This window comes from Onychostruthus taczanowskii, unplaced genomic scaffold (assembly GCF_017590055.1).
Source record: "Onychostruthus taczanowskii isolate IOZ18803 unplaced genomic scaffold, ASM1759005v1 scaffold20, whole genome shotgun sequence".
Classification (NCBI taxonomy): domain Eukaryota; kingdom Metazoa; phylum Chordata; class Aves; order Passeriformes; family Passeridae; genus Onychostruthus; species Onychostruthus taczanowskii.
This window is the reverse complement of record NW_024499240.1, coordinates 11,603,331-11,625,668: the sequence shown is the minus strand read 5'-3', so window position 1 is coordinate 11,625,668 and position 22,338 is coordinate 11,603,331. Positions and strand designations below refer to the sequence as shown.

General features: G+C 40.0%; 1 protein-coding gene across 2 annotated transcripts in view; it reads right to left on the bottom strand.

The window, feature by feature from the left end:
• Positions 1-22,338, bottom strand: part of SATB2 (SATB homeobox 2) — a 125,925-nt gene that overhangs the window by 67,286 nt on the left and 36,301 nt on the right. For both annotated transcript variants that reach the window (XM_041403326.1, XM_041403325.1), the window contains exons 4-5: positions 2,567-2,693; positions 393-516 (exon numbers count right to left, since the gene is read on the bottom strand). In XM_041403326.1, the coding sequence (XP_041259260.1) occupies positions 393-516; positions 2,567-2,693 (251 nt within the window). The remainder of the gene's footprint in view (positions 1-392; positions 517-2,566; positions 2,694-22,338) is intronic.

The window sequence follows — 22,338 nt, the reverse complement described above, 5'->3', positions numbered from 1 at the left end:
TTAAAATTGCATACTTTTTATCATGGTTGCAGGCTGATGAGAGCTACCCATGGGTTAAGGGGGAAGGCAAGCCTCTGCTAGTGGGAAGCCATTAGAATCTTGTATTTGAGGAACATTAGATCTACTGCAATAGTTCAGATAAAAATCTAAATAATGGATTTACATCTCTATGAAAACCAATCAATTAACTCATAATTTTTACATGGCAACCCACTAAGAAAACATGGTGTAAAGATACCATTTAACATATTAATTAGTATTTCTCCTTTCTAAAGAAAACAAGAAATTTATTTGGTATTGATGGAATTGTTTAGCGTAGGCCCTTTACAGAACAAATATGAGCTTTGGGTCTTGCAAATCTTTCTTTCCCTAAGCCTGCTGAAAGCACTGACCTGTGAGAGAGGGCATTCTTTGGCTAATGTGCTCTGATTCATCTCTTTGAGCAGTTCCTTTAAGGCATTGCGAACTGTGGCATGGTTCCACTGCTCTGCTGGCAAATCTTCCAACTTTGAACAACTGTTAAAACAGAAAGCAAAAAGCAGATAGAAACATCACCTTCACAGACGCTTACTTTTTGTGTGCAAGTGCTATAGACCTTTAAGCAACAAGCACAACCCTGGAGTTTCCTGCTTGGCCAGTCCATCAAGGTGCTTCTCCCCTCTATCCCTCTCCCCCCAAGCACGATTACCAGAAGATGTGCAGTTCAACATGCAGCTGCTGATCCTTCTATGGCATATGTGCACATAACCATTCCTGCTGGGGCTTGATGGAGAGCAAAGAAACTGCATAAAGCGAGCCCCAGGAATGGCTGAGTAAAGCCATCCTCTACAGAAAAAGATACTCCCGCTGGGGTAGAAAAACAAACATATACGCTGCACTGCCACTATCAAAATCCCTGAACAGTGAGGGCCCTCATTGTGTGGAGGCAAGACTTTGAAAAATTAGTTTAATTTTATAAAGGTTCTTATAGTGCCTTTATCACTGAAGTATCCCAGAGCCTTTCAGAAACACATTAAGCCATATGCCAAACATCTGTCACGTGTAGTTCATTCTCACTTTCATTCCACAAGAACTGCGTAGGTAGCGAAGCTTTTGTCTTCATGTGACTTGTGCCTCTTTTAATTTAACAAGCTTATGGTTTGTATCTACATGCATGGGGACAGACCCAAGAAGCGCAGCAGAAAGGTGAGAGAAGCTTGTCACTGCCATTTCTGCTTCAGAGCCTTAATGCATGCTCTCCAATGGCCCCAAAAGGTGGTTCTGCCTTCTGTCCTTACAGCTGGGCTTTTGCCTCAGTGCTGAACTTTCAGTTGTGCTTGAGGAGTTCAAGTAGTCAGTGATCATCTTCATGTCAAAGTCATGGACTATCTTTTATTTATGTGACATCCAGGCATTCAGGCACTTTGAAGACAAAGAATGAGGTCTTAACCTTAGGTTCATACCCTTTGCTAATACAGATGTGACAACAGACTACATGAACACCTGGTAGTGCTATAGCAGCTATAGGGTCTAGACACTCTTTTACAACTACACAGCAGAGATGCAGCCCAGCTGAAAAATTTTAACAGTATACAAAACCAAGGAAAGACCTGTTCATGGAAATCAGGAAACCCAAGATCCATCAGAGATTCAACAAGAAAGAAATGTTGCTGTTTGCAGGTTTAATGCCAACGAGGCATCAACTAATTCCAAATTCTAAACTGCACTGAACAGTTGGAGGGCATGTACCTGTCACCAAAGGGCATGCACATATCCCTGTGGGCCCTTCTTCTGTTCGAGCCAAAGCTTCAAAGAATTGTCAGAAAGTTATTCCAGACTGTCTGTTAGTTTTTACTCTTTCCTCTGTCATGTTCTGGCCACACAGCTACAGGAGGCTGTGCAATGTAGGCTTATCTGCAGCTCTGGCATACGCCATGCACTGCCAGGGACCTTACATTTCAGGACTCTTTAGAAGGCCAAGACAGAGAAAGGCGAAGAAAAAAGGAAGGAGGAAAGGAGGGTAAATAAGTGTAAAAATGTTGGGAGCTTTTGCTTTGCTAACCAGAACTAGCCCTGAGGGAAGGAAAACATTTTCAAAAGGCCAAATGCAGCTGCAGTGACACTTTCCTTGCTTGTCTTCTGTTTGCTGGAAAGACCACTGAAGGAAAAAAAGGAAAGTAAAAAAAGCTCCCCTCCTCCACATCTCAGCAACTGGCTGAACAAGACCTGGATTTTCACAATGCAGCCCCTAGAAAAAGGCAAGGAGTTTATTATTTGATAAAATTAGAACTTAAGAATCCATTAAATCATGGACTGTAGAAAGGTCTGCCTCTAGAAGCCCCATATTTTTACTTGATTGGGTTTCTGCCCTTCCCCTCTCTGTTACCATATTGCTACTTCAGAAAACATACAGTATCAGTTGGAAGATGCACCAAAAAGCTGCCAGGTGACCCACCCATCTCTCCATTTTCTTTTCATCAAAAGCCCAGAAATTAATGAAGACAGGATGCGCTAATCTCTGTAGTAATGCTGTAACCAACAGAGCAGCTCAGAGAATAGGGAAGGACAGATGTTCAGAAACACCCACCTTTGTAATTGGATTTTCAATGTCACAACATGATAGACATCTTGTAGCATGTCAGCTACTGTCGCATCTGGTGCATCGGTCACATAACTGAGAGGGAGGGGATTCCACCTCCCAAGCTTGATTATTCCTGAAAAGAAAACAAAAAATCCATACTTTATATTTTATCAGCCATTTATGAAACCCTGCAGCAAGGCTGATTGTTCCCAAGATCTGCCTTGAGGTTTATTGCAGTCCTGCCCAGCTAGACATGTTCTACTGACTCCTGAGGAAACAGTGGAGAAGAGCAGGAACAGATTCAAACTTTTTAGGAGACAGTTGCTGACATGTTCATGACTCTTAAATTGCTGTAAGGAAACACAGGAGACTTCCTTCACATCTTTTATCATCGCTCTAAAGCCTCGGTCTTTAAGTTAGAATAAGCTTTAAGTACTTTCTAGTCCTGATTTTGCTGTCTACAAAAACTATTCAGTAAATAAATGCATTACTTTGACTTGAACAGGAAAATTCCTATGCGTGGGCTTTCAGCACTGTTACAGTCTAAGCACAGTACGATTCCCAGTGTGGATGGAAACCCACCAAGCAGGAAGAGCTCACTCCCAGATACAAGTTGCACTATGCAGACACGTTTTGGTTTTTTTTTCCTCACAAAGAAAATCAAGAACCAAACAACTGCAAGCTGCTGACCACAGATCCAAAATAGCTTTTTGGAGGCGGGGGAGAATGCTGTATGTTCTATTTCTACTTCTGTTCATTTTTTCATCGGGATCATCACCTCTTCTGGATGAGCTTGTCACAAAGACTGCAAACTTGGATGGTAAACCATTTGGTGCAGAGGTATTATTTCTGTTGAGACAATTACAGAGGGCCCACCCACACCAAAAACAATGACTAATCCCAGGAATGACTTCCAGGAAGACACCAAACAAAGAAAGCCACAGTGCCATCTTACCATGGCAGCAAAGCAGTTCAGTCTTGTTCTGCACTATTGCCACTACGGCTTTTATTCCCTCCTTCATTTTATTCCCATTGCCCCACTGTTCTGCTCACTTAACTCTCCTCAGCTCAGCCCTATAAGACACCATTCTCCCATTCAAACTGATGCCTTCTGAGGTTTCTTTATATACTGTGTGATCTTTGAAAAGACATCCATAAACTCAACTGCCAGAAAAAAAGTAGTACACTAATACACAAGAAGACTACTTCTTCTGAGATAACAGGCACGCCAAGAACTCCTCTTGGGTATCTGGAAGGATGTTGTGGTGCCAAGAAACTTCAACTGTCTCCTCCTCACTTTCTACTCCCAGCTCTTCACCAGCTCTGGAACTAATTGAACTGCAGTAAATTACAAAAACCTCTTATCCTGATTTCCCAAAAATGATCATAAGATAAACACCACACTGAAACAGTGAAACAAAGCTTCTAACAGAGACAATAACAGAATACAAGGAGCCCATGAAGTACCTGCTATGGAGTATTTTCCCCCATTCCTACACAGATTGAAGAGGAAATAATTTTAGTACAACTCCTTTTCTGTAGCACTTAAATCTTTGCCTTTACCACCGACAAGCTTTGCAAGGCATTCTGTCAGCACACACTGAAAGAAGCTGGAAGTGACCTAGTTCATCCTCAGTGGCACAAAGTTTCACTGGAACATGCTGGTACAGACAGGCTAATACTTCAAGAGCAGTGAAGCTTAAGAAGCTTTTGGCAAAGAGATATAGTGTCCAAATGAAACAAAAAGTTACTAAGTGTTGCTTGATATCCAATGCTTGAAAATGGGACATAAACAGAACAAAAACATTTCAATGATGCACTGTTTCAGTATTAAGATTTAACAATCTGGTGCTGAATATGCTGCAGTATAAATAGTGCCTGGACTCAGATCCAGTAGAGTAACACACAGCACTCATTCACAGCACCGTATGTCTCCAGTGCTGGCTCCTTGAGTCATATTCCACTTGCCAAGAAAAGCTGTTTTTCTTAAGGGGATAGTTTACTTAATGTTATCTCTGGTGACAACAAGAAATGTATATAGTACAGCATATATTAGTCATGAAATGAGCATCAAGGGTCTACTGCGTAAAATACATGCTGGAAAAACACAGTTTAGCTGCTGACTTCCTTCACCTCCTCCTGCTATACAATAATTTAAAGCAAAATCACCTAAAAATCCAGAAATCTATACAGGCTTCACAGAACACTTGGCTTCTTATGTTTAACCCCGCCAAATTTTCATGTTATTGAAAAAATAAGCATCATATGTGCCCCATAAGTCACATCTAAATTGGTGATATTTTACAAGAGGCTTTATTTTTCATTCAATTAAGGAAAGCACTCAGAGAGCACACCATCTGCAACTGCTCAGGCCTGGTAATGCTGGCAAAGGACAAAGAGATGGTCGGGAAGCACTGAAGTTACTAAAGGTGTCCCCACACTAAAATGGTTTAAAAAAAAAAAAAACAAAAAACCCAGAGCAGCCAGAGTGCACATGGGAAATACTATGCAAATTGTTTTACAGGAATGTCTGCTACTACTGGAAGTTAGGGAGTTTTTTTTTTTTTCAATCCTCCTCTACAACTGGAGAGGAAATTGTTTTGGCTGGATTTAAACAAACACAGGTGTTACCATAATGCTCAGTGCCTCTGCACGTTAACACCTGCTCAGAGTCCTTTACTCTGTGTTACAGCGCTGCTGATGCACGCTATTTTTTCAGCCGGTGTGATGTGACGTGTGAAATATTTTTTTCCAGAGCACATTAAGCTGGTCCAAACGATAGCCAGAAGCCATGGTTTCCATTCAGCTCCTCAGCAGACTTCACAGGTGCGTATTTCATGGCACCAACACTGTACTTAAGACAACTCTTGGGCTATGTTTGGGAAGATGATGCCAGCTTGTTGAGCAAACGTGTTCTCTGCATACTGAGACATCTCTGAATGACTACTCAGTAAAAACTGAGCAGGCCAAAATTTTCCCCCTAAAATGGTCCCTTCTTATCCAGACTGGGTGTTTCTAGCATAACAGCAACGCTGACATGAAAACAGCCTGACAGCAAGGGGTCCACATACACATTTTTTATTGTTCCTCTCATTGACTTCAAATGGTACAGCTCAGGCCTTTAAAGAAATCACTTTTACTGGCCTGGCTAACCTTTTATCCTACCACAACTGACACGTGGGACGGGAGACAGGCGTGAGGAAAGGTCACTGTGTTACTAATGAACATAGTACTTCTCTGGGAGTATCACTTCCCTGTCAGCTTCAGACCTTCTCAAAATCATGTGTGGATAATGCACAGCAGATCAGAAAGCTCAGGGAACACAAAAATACATCTTCCTTGAGTTCCCAAAACTCTTCTGTTAGCAAATCTGGCTTTCTTTCCAATATCTATTGGGTCTTTTTTCCTGCGAAAGATTTTTGAAGGGCAAGCTAACAGATTTCAATGCTTGCACACACTCAAGAAATAGCCATACACTAGAACAGCTCTCAACTCACCAAGAAATTACTGAATGCAGCCCAGGCTAGTTAGCAATTGAAGACAATAAAGACATTGGTTTTCTCAAAAGATTTTTTTTCACAACTTATGTTAGAAGAGATTCTCTATCCACACAGGTTGTTGGTTCTTGAAGGGCATGTACTTCTACAGTCAGGTCTTTCATTAACTTTACGCCTCAGCTTCATCAAAATGCAGACAGGGAAAAAATACACAGTAGCTTTGTGTAAAATGGGTGCAACTCCCTTTACCCACAAGAATGGCAGAACACACCAGGGCCAAACTTGTGTGAGCTCAAGTGTCAGGTTTGTACATAACAACACTGAATTCACTGCTGTCACTCCACTCAGGCCAATGATGTGCCACCCTGCCAGCATGTTTCGAACTGAATTTCATTCAAAAAGCAGCTCTTTTGGAGAAGGAAAGTGATAACTACACAGGTGAGAGCAGAACACTACACTTAACAGAAGACTTGCCCTGCTATATCACAGCTGACCCATTCTATATCCAGCAGAACTCATCACAGGATCCTCATGAGCTTAATTTTTATCACCTAAAAAAATGATGCACCTAAAGCACTGGGATTATTCCTAGGATATCACCCCACTGATATGTGAACTGAATGGATGCAAGGCTGGGGCTAAAGCAGACTTGCAGAATAACTACTTTGATCAAGAGTATAAAATGACAAAAAGCAGAAAGCTGCTTTCTAGAAAAACACAGCTAAGCTGGCAAACCCTTTCCATTATGTAATTCACACGAAAATTTCAAGTCCCATGAAAATTATTTATCTATATAGGCTAGAAACCTCATTTGTCATTGCAAATGGAAAGACAGCCACACAGCACACTCATTCTAAGAATACCACATCTGAGCTTTAGAACATATGTATCATGGTCTAGCTATGACTATGGAATAGGTCCTAAATGGAATGAAGAGCAGATGCTGCATCTCCCACTCACCTGCACAGGTAACCTTCCATCTGGATAGCCCCATAACAATTACTGGAGCACTTCAGGCACCTTCCAACACATCACTGCTGTAAAATTAAACTCTTCAAATGGGGCATTTTCCAAATTCCTTTTTGTGGCTAAACAGAGGAAACAGGACTAGAACATGCTTCACCCTGTCACTGGCTCTCTTCAAACCATCCCCTGCTCCAACCACGGCCATACTCTTGATTTCACTTTCACAAATTCTGAGCATATCTGAATTACATCTTAAATGGATATTAGTAGTATTAATGCAAATGCGTATGCAGAATTAATGTAACTTATTTTAAATGCTAATCTGCCAGGGTTAAAAGTTAGTCATGAGTCCTAGAATTTGTTTTCTTGCATCTCAGGGATCTCAGGACCACAGCCTGAGAGTTGTGGACTGCAAACACAAGGCTGGTTGAAGAACGCAACCAACATCTGCTGCTGCCTTGTGAATTCAATCAAGTAGTTTTGATCAAACATTGTGCTTTTTAACAGCAGCTCTTACCAAAACAACAGACACACAGGAGAAACTGCAGGTTGGCATTAACACCCAAGCATTTCTGATTTCTTTTACAGCTTCAAATGAATGACCTCAAAGAGATACCCAATAAAAGCCCCACTTCTGGGAGCACCAAGCCATTTCTCTATCACCCACTACTGCAGGACTTCCTTCAAAAATGGGTAGGCTCCTGTGATAGTGATTGCATCTATCCCCTTCAAAGGCATCTTATCCCTATGCTTTAGAATGGAATTTTCCTTTGTGGAGCTGTGTTTTGTTACAGAAATTGAAAACTGCTTGTCCCATGTAATAAATAAAAAGAATTACTTATTCATAAATCAGTTTGGAGAAAATCACTACCCTGCAGTACATAACAACTCAACCCATGTTTCTTACCTCTATACTACCTGCAGTATATCATCATACTGTAGCAACATAAAGCTGTAATTTCTAGTTATTACTGTTAATCCAGCAAAGTGAATGACTTTTCAGGCAGAAAGGATGAAAAAGCAACGGGAAAAATTACCAGAAAATAAACTGATTATATTAATTTTTGTATTATATTATTGAGCTGTCTTTTCTAGCTTTTTGGAAAATCTAAGAAAATACTATACTGCCTTTGCCCATCGTTATAACGGTGCCAATATTATTCTATTGGATTTCAGTCAATGACACATTAGGGTAATAGATGGGAAAAAACAATTAGCAGAATACTCCCCCATACTTCTAAAGCATCTTTCATCAGAGGGCCCCAATGCACTTAAAAAACATTAATTAACTGAACTTTGCAACATCCTAATATGTGAGGTAGACTGCATTCTGCCAATTGACATATCGGTGATGCGGTGATTGAAAGCACAAAATGAACATAATCCTATGCTTATGCCAATACAAAAGAATCCCCCTCCTTCCTCGTTTCAGCCCATAATAAATAATTCAGTGAGAGAACAGGAATAAACTATGTGATTACACTGTGATGTACACATCCACAAATCAACAGGAACACCCACAATCCTCAGATGACGAATGCTCCACCCCAGCTCATGAGACTTGTGCAAATTCAGGGCTCTGCACAAAAGGGTGACCTTCACCCAAGGGGAAAACACAGCCGAGCCACACAAAGCTCTGGAAGCACAAAGCCCCTGGAACTGTTGCTGCTGGAAGTCTTTGCTCTTGCTGTTTAAAAATGCTCTCAAACTCTGAGTACCAGTGATGGTTTAGAGCACAAAACAACACAACTATGAGCCAGTCAATTTAAATACTTTCTGGCTTGCACATCTGTATCAGTACAGAGACTTTAATATAGACTAAGCAATTACATGATTACATATGATATTTATATGATTATATATTAAACATTTTATGGAATTATGGGTGTAACTATCAATAGAAAGATTATTAGTGTTACAAGATTTAATGCCAAACTTCAGAGTACTTTCATAGATGAAAATAGTTTTGATACATGAAGCTTGGTTTTGTGTTTTTCATTTTTTGAATGCTAGCACTGCCCCTTCCTTTCCTCCAACATGACTGTACTGAAGTATTTGACTTAAATAACATACACTAAACAGTTTAATGGCTGGTAATTCCACATATCGGGTTTACATTTTACAGTAAAAAGATTGTGCCTCGTGTAATAGATGCTGGTTCACATTTGGGAAACGTTATGTGAGGACCCTGACTTTTATTAGATTAATTTAATATAGGCACTAAGTTACTAGACTAAATTAATAAAGATCTTCTTAAAAAAGGAAAAAAATGAGGTGAGGGGAGAGAGAGAGAGTGAACAGAATGAACCCACAAATTAAATAAAATTTTCTGGAGCTTGTTATTTTGGAAGTCTTTATTTAATTTTCCAACCTCTATTCAGTTTGAAAAAACAGTCAATAATTGGTAAGGAAACAGGAAAAAAAACCTTGATGTTATTTACTTCAGGGGATTATTTTTAAAACTGTTATATGATAGAACAGGAATACCACAAATAAACAGAAGGGCAAGGAAGCAAAGGAAGTACTATTAAAAAAACAAGACAACAGGCTATTCACTGAAGTTTCCAGAGTGGATTCAATGATCCTTGTGAGTCTCTTCCAACTCAGAATATTCTGTGATTCTGAAGTATCTTTTACATGTCCTGTATTACTTATAAAACTACCACCTCCACTGAGGAAAACCACATTCAGTCCTGCATAATATCTGTCTTTTGTCATTTTTGAGCTAAGTGTGCACTTGCCTTGGACAACCAGAATATGCATAATGAAAGAGAAGTCCACTTCTCTCATCTGAGACAGAGAACCACTTCTCTTAAGTATCACTTCCAGAGCAGAAAAGAAAGTCTTTCAAATCATGACAACTAATGATGGAAAGGCTACTGCATCCAGGTGTCTTTCATAACCCTGCCAGCCTGGAGTCCAGCTTCACCCTCCACCAGGCTGCCCTTCCTGAGAGGCACCCTCACACCAGGGCAGTCTCAGCGGTATTATTCAGTGGACCCAATGCCCATAGGACTGCAGCACCCGCTGCATGTCACTAACCTCATCCCCACATAATGCCCAGAACAGGGCACTCCACCCAGTTCTGCATGAAATTACTGCCTTTTGGGCAATCTGTGCTCTTATGACAACATTGTTCCCAGCTTAGCCGTGGGACACCAGGAGGCTGTGCCTCCTCCCAGGGAGCAGTGCCTGCTGAACACCCTTGAAATCCAGAGTGTCACAACTCAGCTTGTTCCTTGATGAAAGAGCTTCTTTAGCTGCTGCCATGAGTAGAGGTTTGCTTTGCCATGTTAAAATCAAAGTTGTCCCTCATGCTTTGGACATCAGCTGTCTCTCCTTAGAGTCCCAGGGTCCCTGTGTGCTGCTTCTCTGCCATCCCAGCATGGCAGCAGGACCTGTTTCTAATTTAGGGCCTCCCAGAGAGCCAACATAAGCAGATACAGCTAGTGGGGACCTGCAGTGGGCTTCCAGCTCAGCCTTACGGACTGAGAACTGGGGCTTTAGTGCAGTTGCCTCAGTTGCTAAGAAACACGAATGCAAGTGTACCCAACAGGTGGTGCTTTTCTCTACAGCACATGTCCCTGAACAGCCATAAACAATGCTGGGATCATCTCATCACAGATTTTGGACCTGGTGACCGTACTGCCACCTCACCACCTATACAGGGCTACGCATAAGTAAAAGGACCAGAGCTTTACACAAACATTTGCTGTCCAACCTTTTTGTCATCTTTCTGCCAGCCCATCGCCAACCAACAGAAACTGCCTCATGACACGTTCAGCAAAAACAGCGCATCTGGGCAGACAGCCTTTGGTCCCTACCTCCCTGAAGCCTTTCTTGAATTTTATATGATATTTCCCAGAGAAGAGGAGAGGTAGGAGACATTTTCCCTCTTTGGGGAAAACCCTGCTTCTTTTTAAAAAGATGCCAATGCCCCGAACTCCTTCAATTCATCCAGCTTCAATGTTTGCCTATAAGCTTCACACGGAAAGTCAGTCTACTGAACAGAAGAAACAGCACAATAACATGGCATTGCAGCTGAATACATAAAACACGTTTTAAAGGTTATAAAAGAGCATTGCTAACAGGACATTGTAGAGGATAATAAGCTTAGAATTAAGCCTACAGACATTGTCTGGCCTTGTATGAATCTGAATATCCTGCCCACTCACAGCAATAGCTACAGAGAGCTCAGAAAGTCTGGCTCGGACTGCAAACACGCAGCAGCCAACTATCTTTGTGTTGAGTCAACTACAAGTAGATTTGAAAATTCATGGGTCTGAAGTCCAAAGAAAAATAAGGGCATACAGCATGCTGTGCTACACAAACAAACCCCTAAACTAATGCAGTTTCATATTCTGGCCTATGTAGTTTAACAGCTTAATCTCTTTAGTCTAAGGTTTGTGTCTTGGGGTTTTCCTTACACTGTATAAAGACTAGCAGAATGGTTTTTGCATTAAATTACTACTTTTGGTTTGCTTTCTGTCTTTTCTTTCTTCCCACCAGACATTCAGCTCTTGACTTCCATAAGAAAAAAACAACAACAACATGAACAACTGAAAAACTAGGAGAACAGCATCTAACTATTCAGGACAGAAAAGCAAGTATTGCTGAGGAAATACAGGGATCGAGGACTTTACTGACAATCTCAAATTACTGCTTCCACTAATTCAACATTAATGCAGTAAGTGAAGACACAGTTGCTGTAATTTTTGCCATTCAACTTTGAAGCCCTCTGCTCTTTGTAGCTGCCTTACTTTAAGAGTATAGCCCGATCCATACAGGATCAAAAAATATTCACAAGCTTGATCCCAGTGTCTCTAATGACATTCAGTTAAGAACTAATTCCACCACAAAGCAGTTAACAAGGAAGGTAGTAACACTTGTATTTTAGCATTTTTATATTAAAAATTTCTATGGAAGCAGAAGTATCCATGAAAATCTGCATGCACATGTATATTTAAGAACAGGCAAGAGATCTAAGACTCTCTGTTGATACTCAGGTTCAGGTCTCACTCATAGCACAAACAGGTAGAAGGTAAGGGAATAAACCTCCCCTTTGTCTTACAAATTGATCGACTAGAAGAGACAGAGAAAAGTATCTTTAAGGTTATAAAATTTTTTTCAAAATACATTTTAATAATCCTAGTTCTTAATTTGCATGGCATTGCAAATTCAGATGAATATTATTAAATTATGTAAGAAATTTTCCTTTACTGACACTTATTTCAGTTGATAACCTGATCTCAAGTTCCCCGTCTCTCTCTTTTATTCCCAAGAAGAGAAAAAAAATCTGCATTTCTGACAAGTCTAAATAAAGCTTTGCTGGTTACTGAACTATGCTACATTTCCTATCAACAGAAAACAAAAGCGGAAAAAAAAAGACTAGTTCACCACTAGAGGAGATGACTCAGAGCAAGCAGGAACTGTTACCAGACTCAGAAAAAACAGTTTTCCCTTGTACCGTTGATGAGCCCACATTAATGCTGAGATGAACCTAGATTTGTTTTCTTAGCCCACATCTTCCTAGAACTGAACCTATTTTTTTACAAAGCCACCAGAGCCTTTTTGGATCCTGTTAGCATTTTAACTTCATGTTAGTCATTTTGTGAAGAAGAAACCAAAAAACAGAAAGATAGAAATAACTATTTTTTTTAAATTTAACTGATACATTTCTGTGCACATGGTAAAGACTGGATAGAGTTATTAACATTTTGGATCTGGAAGTTCACAGCACACATACATCATGCTCAGCAGCATTTCCAGTTCCCCACTTCTTTAGTAGCAGCTAAGATTGTCACGTAATCACCACATATAGAAATTGTGGAGCTGCTATGAAGAAAACTAACTCTATCCCAGCCAAAACCAGAGTGAGTGTTTAATGGACACTACAAGCCTCAAGCACTGCTGGCACTGTGAACACCCTTGTGAGATGGTGTAGAGCTCTAGTACCTCCTCTCACCATTTCTTTCTCTTTCTTAAACTCTATCTCATGTTCAAATCAAAGAGATAAAAAAATGATGCAGAGTGATATTTCAAGAGAAAGGGAGAAAAGACTGTCATTTCTAATCATCTCCCAAAGCCCCAGGTGTCTTGGGCCCACGTATGCACAGCTTCTATGTGCGAAAGCAGAAAAGGAATCTAAAGGCCCATTCCCAGTTCGGGGGAATATAATTAAAGAAAGATACAGTGGGATGATGCCTTATTCAGAACATGGCACCAACACTGGAAAATCCCTGGAATCTACCAGAGATACCATTTCACCATAAGGCACAACCTATACTGCTGCCAGCATTTTCCTCTGTACCACAAATATGGAGTATCTGACTAGGGATTTCAACTAATAATATCATGCTACAGGAGAAAACAAAATATAAATAACTACTTCACAAAGTCTTATGTAGGAAGATGAAGACACTGCATACATCTTCTCAAAGAATAGGCTGAACAGCCTTCATATAATCCAGATATATTCTCTTTTCCTTACTGGCACAGGGAACCAGAGCAGACCTCAGCAGTGAGGGAGCATTACTAGCCCAACACACCAAGGCATCTTTGGGAAGTCTATAGTTTTCACAATCTGATTGATTTCAAAGGTCACCCTGGAGGAAAAGCCTCAATCTGGTTCCTGCCGACACAGCCGTTTCCCACAGCCAGTATCTATTCTCTGCTCTTGGCACTCACTCAGGTGGTGGGACGTGGGTTGCACTGTGGGTATCTGCATCTTAATGAAAGTCTATTTCACTCCCCCAAAGCCTATTGTTCATTTGGAGGCATGGAGTGCTACTGGTTGTTTCATACTGGAAGTCTTAAGACAGGTATGCACACCAAAGAAATAAAGACTTTCTGAGTAAGAAAAAACTTTGGAACTATAGAATTATCCTAAAAATCTGAGCTGCCTAAAATACTATAGCAATTGAGACTTAAAATTATTTGTAATTCCTTCTAATCAGCAAAAAAAAATACCCTTCCTTCATCTGACAGATCTGAGTTCATGGTGGATGAAAATCCAAACAGAGGAGTCTATCAGCACTAAAACAGCTCTCATTTTCCCTAGGTGATGACCCTGGTTTACAGTTTATCACAGATGAACTCATTTGAAAAGCTCATGCAGTAAGAGTCCCAATCAGTGTGATCAACCATCACTGTAGTGTAGATGGAAAAGATCACAGCCACACAATTAAAACTGCAATCTAGGAGAATAAAATTAAATATTAAACAAAATTGATAAATTAGAGATGAATCTATATGATTTTGCGAGAAAAGGCTTAGTCTAGGTAAACTGCTCTAGACTAAACATGTTGCACTGATGAAATTCAAGAGGTTGTCCAGTCAAGCCATACTGAAAATTAAGGTCCACCCAATCTTCATAACCAGGAATAATTTTATTGCTGGAGGCCCAAAACAGTGGTCTCCTTGTTACTTCCTTTACCTACTTCTCAGGTGAAATGCTTTTGTCACATGTTCAAAGAAGTGAACTGAAGATACAGAGGCCCCTCATCTGGAGATGTCTAAAGAACACTGTTCATTTAGAAGAAGTAAGATAAGAGTTTGAAATCGAAATACTCTGTGTGTTAAGGCTAAGCTAACAAGCTCTTTACAAATGAAATGGGGGCATTTAGGGACTTAAGCCAGCTTTTAACCAGGTATGTAGTATACAAAAAGCTTCATATTCCATTAACTGTGGTGAGTACCTCCAAATGCCCTACATAGACAAAAGGAATGTCATACCCGAAGCATCTTTTGAGTAACTTTTACTTGAAAAATTTTGAGTAATTTTATCTAGAAAGAAAATATTAGCTAACGTAACTACCTTACAACCTAAACTTTTGAGCAATCTTTGCAGAACTGAAGAATTACGCTATTATTACGGCTGAGGAGTTTTCTGCCAGTAGAGGAAAGGGAATTTGCTGTGTCTTACAAAGGACAGGAAGGCTTGACAGGTTGATGGGCAAGAACAATGCACTCTCCCTCAGCCTCAGTGAAACAGCAGAACCCTCCACCACCAGCAACTGCCCCCAGCCAGAAAATGGTCTCAACCTTGTTAACAGCCTTTTGGGCCCTTCTTGGGTACAAAAAAAGAAAATTCCATTTTGAGCTTGCAAATCAATGAATAGGTTTTCTTTCCTGCCAAAACAGACCTCAGATTTGTCATAGTGAATAAGATGAAACAAGCCTGTCTGAGAATCCCTCATGGCAAGCAGCTCTGCTGGTCAGTGCCTGCTCACCCATCCACCCAGGGCCACATCACTGTCACCTTCCTCCTCCCGCCCACGCCTCGCTGCTCCCGTCTCTGAATGACGGCCAGCACCTCCCAGCTCTACAGGAATAAATCTCCAGACCACAAACCCCTAATATCCCTTCCTCCTCTCCCAAGGCAACAAGTTACCTCTGTTTGGCTTGAGTCATGACTTTTCTTCCCATCTTCTTCCCATGCAAAGGGATGTTTATAAATTTACTCAAATTTATAAACAGAGGAAGAGAGTACTAGAGGTGCCCGAAGAGGGATGAGCCAGGGATGCCTGTTCCACAGGAGCCATGCCCAAGGGTGCTTGCTCAGCCCATACAGAGTGGGGCAGCCCACAAAACACCGAAGTGCTGTTCCCAGGGCAGGGAAAGCTGCAGTGCTGGATGAGGAAGGAGCACGGCAGGCAGGTGTGGTGATGGCTGCCAGTCAATTCACACCTCAGCATTAGCCCTTTTCACTGTGCATACATGGGCTGCACAGCCAACTGGCCAGCTGCACACACCCCACACCCCCCCTCACTGCAGCCAAGGACAGGAAAACATTCCATTTTTCCACTAAAATGACCCATTTTACTGCCACAACAACTCTTTTTTGATATATTTGCTCTGGATCTGCTGTCAGGTATGCATTATTATATATTCAACGGAATATGTATTTCTAAATAGCAGGTGTGATATATTTTAAGTGAATGCAAATATTATGTGCATAGCCACAGTAAAGGGAGAGAACACAGCAGTCAGTTTAAATCCTGCTTCCTTTACTGATTTTCACAGTAGAAGTAGTAAAGTATTTGTAGGAAGCTGATACAATATAACACAAAGTGAATTAATATTAAAGGGAAAAAAAAACCAACTTACTTCAGGGACTAACACTTTTCCCCCTTCTTGCACATAAAGACGTGTAGCTATGTTAACTCTGGACACTACAAATTTGATATGTATGTTGTAAAATCAGACACAAATACACAGCTTGTTGTTATAATTCAGAAATAAAGTACATAAGAAGCAAAAAAACCAAAAACTGAAAAGCAAACAAGTCTTTTTCAGCTGTTTCTCCAAGAAATGCCAGGAAATTCTTTGTATTTCACCTTGGGGTATGGACATTAGTAGTCATTCTCTGACAGTATTTATATGAGATGCTTTCAAACTGTACAAAGTTGGTAAAGTCATTATCCCTATTGTACAAAATTATGTTCAATCCTTTTTTTTTTTGCCAAATCACCACCAAAAGATGACATTATTTCAGAATATTCCCTGTGTAACACAGAGCAGCAGATCGTGGAAGTAACAGATATCTTGCTTTGGTGGATAAAAATCAGGGGAGAAAAAGAGAGAGAATCAGTTCATAAAACCACAACTTGCGTAACTGGTTTTGCTTAAATGAAAGACAAATCAACTGATCATTTCCTGGCAGATGAAGCATTACATTCAAACAGAATTTAAGAATTTAATTCTTTAATTATTTAGCCATAGTCTTACTCTCTCTCACTCTATTCCCTTTTTATTTAAAAACTCCTTTTTAAAGCAAGTAAATTTTGGAGGAGAAACTCTGTCTCAAACTACAAAAAGTTTGAAAAGGAAAAAAACAAAACCAAATCATCCTGAAACAACGTATTTTTAAAACTTATGTCCATGCCTCCTCTGCCGTTTAATTTTCTCTCTTGGCAAAAATATTCTAAGAATTTTGTAAGACTACTAGTATATTTGTTTAATCCCCAGTCCCAGCCCCCCAGAGACGGCTTTTAGGTGGGTTTGTTAATAAATTGTTAATACTTTGTTAATAAGCAGTGGCACAGCCGTGCTGTGGGAGTTTCCCAGGTGAGAGCTGAGCCCTCCTGGATCCAAGTTCATCACTCGCCACATTGCTAATGAGACAAGTGCAGCCCAACACGAGGTTAATTGTCAGAAGCAATAATCTAAATTAAACTGGCCAACATTCAAGTAAAAGGTACCATTTAAAATATCCTTTTCCAATGAAAGCAATCTCAGGAGTTTATTTGCCTACTCAATATAGGATTCCAGGTTTTAAAAAAAACCCTTCTCCTTCCCCTCTAAGGAACCAAAGTGATTATTTTTAATACAGTGACATATGTTAGACAAAAGTATTAAGGAGGGGGCTTCATTCCACTCCAAGTCTCAATGGAATTTTCCCTTATGTGATCACACATCTGAGCTCAGATTTCACCCTAACCAATGAAGATTTTTTGTTGAACAATTGCTATTAGCTGATGAGAAACCTTCTCACAAATAATCCCAAAACAAGGAAGATCTAGTGTGATGTTCCCAGCACTGAGAAATATAATTAAAACAACATGGGGAATTTGAAAAAAAAAAAAAAAAAAAAAGTGAGAGTTCAGAAAAACATTTGAGAAACAGCTCAAGTCAACTCCAAGCTCACTTGGTTTTGGCTGGGACTGCGGGCTCACAACAGCTTCAGCCTGCCAAAACAAATATAGCCACCCGTTTGTTCCCGATGCTTTCACCCAGGGAGGGACCTGCTCCTTTGCTTTCCCCTGCTACGATAATGACATGTCTGCTAGGATTTAACTGGGGTTCATATCCCTGCCCACATCTGAAACAAATAGTATTCTGTTAATTGTGAGAAGAAAAGGACTTAAGTGCCTCCTCGAACTGACATAATAACCAATATCTTCTCGATAATTAGTATGTGCTGTAATTAAAATAGTACACATCGTTCAGGCAAAAAGTTTAAAAATACCTTGGGAGGAAGTAGTTGGGGCTATAATTCCACACAGGGAATCTGTTTAATTGTGGTTGCAACCATAGAGGAAAAATATCGCATTTAAGATAAATATTATTCATTCACAGGGTAGAGTTAGTATAAAAAAGCATCTAATAAACATGAATGTTTGGCTGTAGCTACAACATTTTATGCATATGTTTACCAGTAAGGAATGACTGCAACACATACGAAAAAGTAGTTGTCAATTAACCTTTTTTGTACTTTTAAAATTATTTAGTTGTCATTTTTAAGAAAAGCTGGTAAGTGGATACAAAACTCCTTTTCAAAGTCACCTATACCTAATCTCTGCACTAGTGACCATTAGAATATCCAGGTTTTCAGAACTCCTTAATTTTAGCCTTGAAAATGACATCATTTTAAGGTAGGTAATGCAGTGAAAAATCTCTCAATTGAATAACAACAAATGCAACAAGAAAGAAAAATGCCTCACAAAATATTAGGAAAGACAGTGGATTTAAGTAAGTAATATTAAAAAAAAAATTGGCTCAGCTTTTAATGATATTGCACAAGTGCCTTTTTCTAACACAAAGTTGAACTCTTGAATCACTACAGATGCCTTAGTCTAAGACTTAGGTAGCTGGCAAATACAATGGCATGAAAAGCATCTTGCATTAGACATGGCCAGTTCCAGATTAAGATGCTGACATGAACTAGTTAGAAACATTTTTACATTTCTCTTTTTTTAAATTCACATTTGGGAATTTGCTGGTCCCTCTTCCAAACATATAAAATTCAATCCACAACACAGAAGCTTTGTCACATTCCATTCCTTGGATGCATTGGCCAGTCTACTGCCTACTCATGAACCAAAGGGGCCAAGGCATTCCAAGGGGAATGTACAAAATTAAGACTCTTAGGGTACTAAAACAAACTCTGAAAGTTTGACAGAAGCACATATCTACCTCTGTGAACCAGGAGAACCACCTGCAGCAAGCTGTGCTGGTAATACAGCTAAAGATGACTTTGTGAAGACAACTAGGCAGTGGCAAAACGGAGAAGATTCTAGAGTTCCTGAACTTTGATGTAGGTACTAATCCTAGGCTACTGCCAGTGCTCTTCCTGCCCGATTCTTAAGTGCATACAAAAGCAAACAGCAGATGGTCAATTCATAAGACTGGCAATACTGGCATAATCAGCGCAGAGCCACTGGCCTGTGCCTGCACTCAGCCAAGCAGAGGCTGATTAATCAACTGAGATCAATGGAGTGAAGACCAGAGATGCTTGGAGAACACCTACAGAAGGGACTTCACTCACCAGGACACTCTGAGTAAGGTTCTTCATGGTCCAAGGTAACACATCTTCAAAACACATTGTTAATTTCTTTTTCTATATAATCGTTTGTTTTCCTTCTCCTTTTAAATCTGAATCTCCTATGTCAGATGGGGGAAACAAGCATTTTAATCTTCATTTCTCCCCAAATGTTATCAAAGGACAATAACACAGACCCACTTAAAAATGTAAGGAAATAATGTCATGAGTAACTGTTACAGACGTAAGGAGACAAAACTGTTTTGTTTTCAGAATTTAAAGCGGGAAAAAAGAAGTCCAGGCAGCTTTTCTAACTGCACTAAAAAGACACTAGACAGCATCCATTTTATCAGTTCTGTTTCTGACTTATTCTTCATCATTTCATTGCTGATTTGAGGAGGGGCACAACTGAAGTAAGGTCAGACCTGTTAAGTACTCAGGACATGGTGGGTTGAATAAGACAAGCAACAAAAAAAAAACCTTGTTTTTCTCCTTTTTCTCCCAAATGAAGTAATGTACCATAGAAATCTCCTTCTTGCCTGACAGTTTGCACCTCCAGCAACCAAGGGGCAAAAGGCACTGTAGGACTTCTATCTAGAAGAAACATAACATTTCCTATCCAAATCCAAACACAATGATCCCAAATCAGCAAACTATCCGGCAGCTGTGTAGGCCAGATTGGTGAGGTTCTAGTTAGTTATTTCTGCCAGTTTAAAGCCCAAACTGCAAATGCTTGTTCACTTCTTACAGATTTAACAACTCAAACACACTGGATGATGACCACCTCTGCAAGGCTAAGCTGCTATTTATCATTACTTAGAATTAAATAAAAGCACAAAGACAGATTTTGAAAACCTAGAGCACACACAAAAAATTACACTCTGCTCCAAGACCTAAGACAGTAATAGATTCTCACAGGAATAGCTATTTCGCTGGCAAGATAGTGCAGTAATGCAATTACTGCCATTTAATTAATTTATATTCTCAAAATCTGTCTTCTTACAATTTCTGAGTATTTCACTTTAACATCACGACAGGATTTTCTGCCCTGGTTTGCCATAGCAACCCTTGCAACAAATGGCAGTTGTCTATAAAAAGGGGGGACTCTTTGAGTATGCATGCATGGTTTAGTATGGTTTGTTTTAAAGCAGGTCAGAGCACAATGGACCTTTTCTACCGTGTGAGATTGAACACCAACAAATCTCACTTCAAGGGCTGCCACGCTCCTTTGCAAAATGAAATGACACTGCTGCTAAGTCTGGATGTAATTACAGATATGAAAGGATGGCTATGAAAGTTGCTTGTATCTTCCTCTCCCTCCTCTACTCTAGATGTATTTGCCATACAGCTGTTAACATCCTGAACAAGTAACATGCAGCAGACTTAACATTTCCTTTCATTTAAAGTATTAGTATACAGTGGTGGCTATTAAAGCACATTTACCACTAAAGAATGAGACCTTTGTCAGTCTATGGCAAGCAGAGCTCTGCCCTGCCTGCCTGTGCAGCCCAGGGCAAAAGCTATACTGGGAAGCCTTGACCTCCGGCCCAACAAGGACACTCAGTAGGGCTAAGGGTAATCCCAACCTCTCCTTGCTCATTCAGCTTCTCGAGCTGTTTGAAGTAATCATTACCAACACAGCTACATTTTGCGGTCATATTATAAAATGAATCATTGTTCAACAGTCCAAGATTGCTAAACTTGTTTTATGCGTGGTTTAGAGTAGAGTCACTGGTTGCTCAGACCCCTCAGAGCTGTACTCCCCCCAGTCCAGTTGCAGCAGGGAAAGCACTCGTCTTTGGCGCTACTCCAAACATAGGATGGTGTAAGCGAGCAGCATTTGGCTTCTAGTGTTCCTTCTCACCAGTTCCCTACAAGATAGCCAAGATTTTTTTCAGCCACTTCCATATGAAGAGCCTTTACCTTGAAGAATCTCTTTTCTACAGTTTTAACAACTTCTGGGAATCAAAATATCTACCACTCTTTTTGAGGTCCTCTGATTATACCCTCTGAAACACTACTTCTCAATACATGTCCCTACAGGCACAATTTCTGTTTTAAGAGAGCCTGTGGAATATTTGATGATGGAATTTGGTAGGAGTGAATGAATGCTCCACTATTCAGCCTGGTGGTACAGCAGTGGTTGCTCTGAAGTTTTACAATGCAGCATATGGCTGTAATGACATCATATGACATCATAAATCTCCCACAATTTCTAAAGCTTCTGATGAATGTGTATCCATAAGCACCTTATTAATTTTTTTTAAAAAGAGTTAATCAAATAAAATCTTTTGCACTTGTATATTATTTAGAAGTCTACAGACAAGTATTAACCACCTTGGGCTTTAAAATCAAAACTCTTTTACCTTAAGCTTCATAGAAAAGAAGGCACCGTCTTGATTTATAGATGCAGTCAGACACGGCACCCTGCTTTCCACACTATGTGAAAAACTCACAAAATATAGGAATCTTAGTTTGAATTAATATTTCTAAAAAGTTCTCTGGAAACAAAAAGATACTGTATTTCTCTTTATTACAACCAAGTGTTCATGTTTCAACCAAAAATAGCCCAAATTAACAACTATTTTCACCTTATTTTAAAACCTTCCTACAAACACATAGATATTAGTCAAGTTAAAGACCAACTTCTCAGTCCTTGCCAAAACAGTGGATATTTGCTATCCCCGCCTTCAATCAAACACAGACATACACATACAACTAAAGCAACACCCTAGCCTACGTTAAGGCTCTTAACCCCAGGCTTCATGGGTCTCCCTACCCCTCTGCAGCTTTTTCCTTCCTCCAATTTAAAGGAAAGTACTTGAAACTAAGTCAAATCTTACACATATCAAGACACATATGGCTCCTTACTTTCAGTCTTAGAGTTCCCACACTTCTGGCCTCTGAGGAGACAGGTTTTCTCCATGACTCTGAAGTGGTAAGAGATTCCTACAGGCAATACCTATTTTATTATCCCAGTCTTAGTCACTGTGTCTGAGATATTCACATAAGCAAGCAAAAACCAAACCCAAACTTTGATGATATATTAGAAA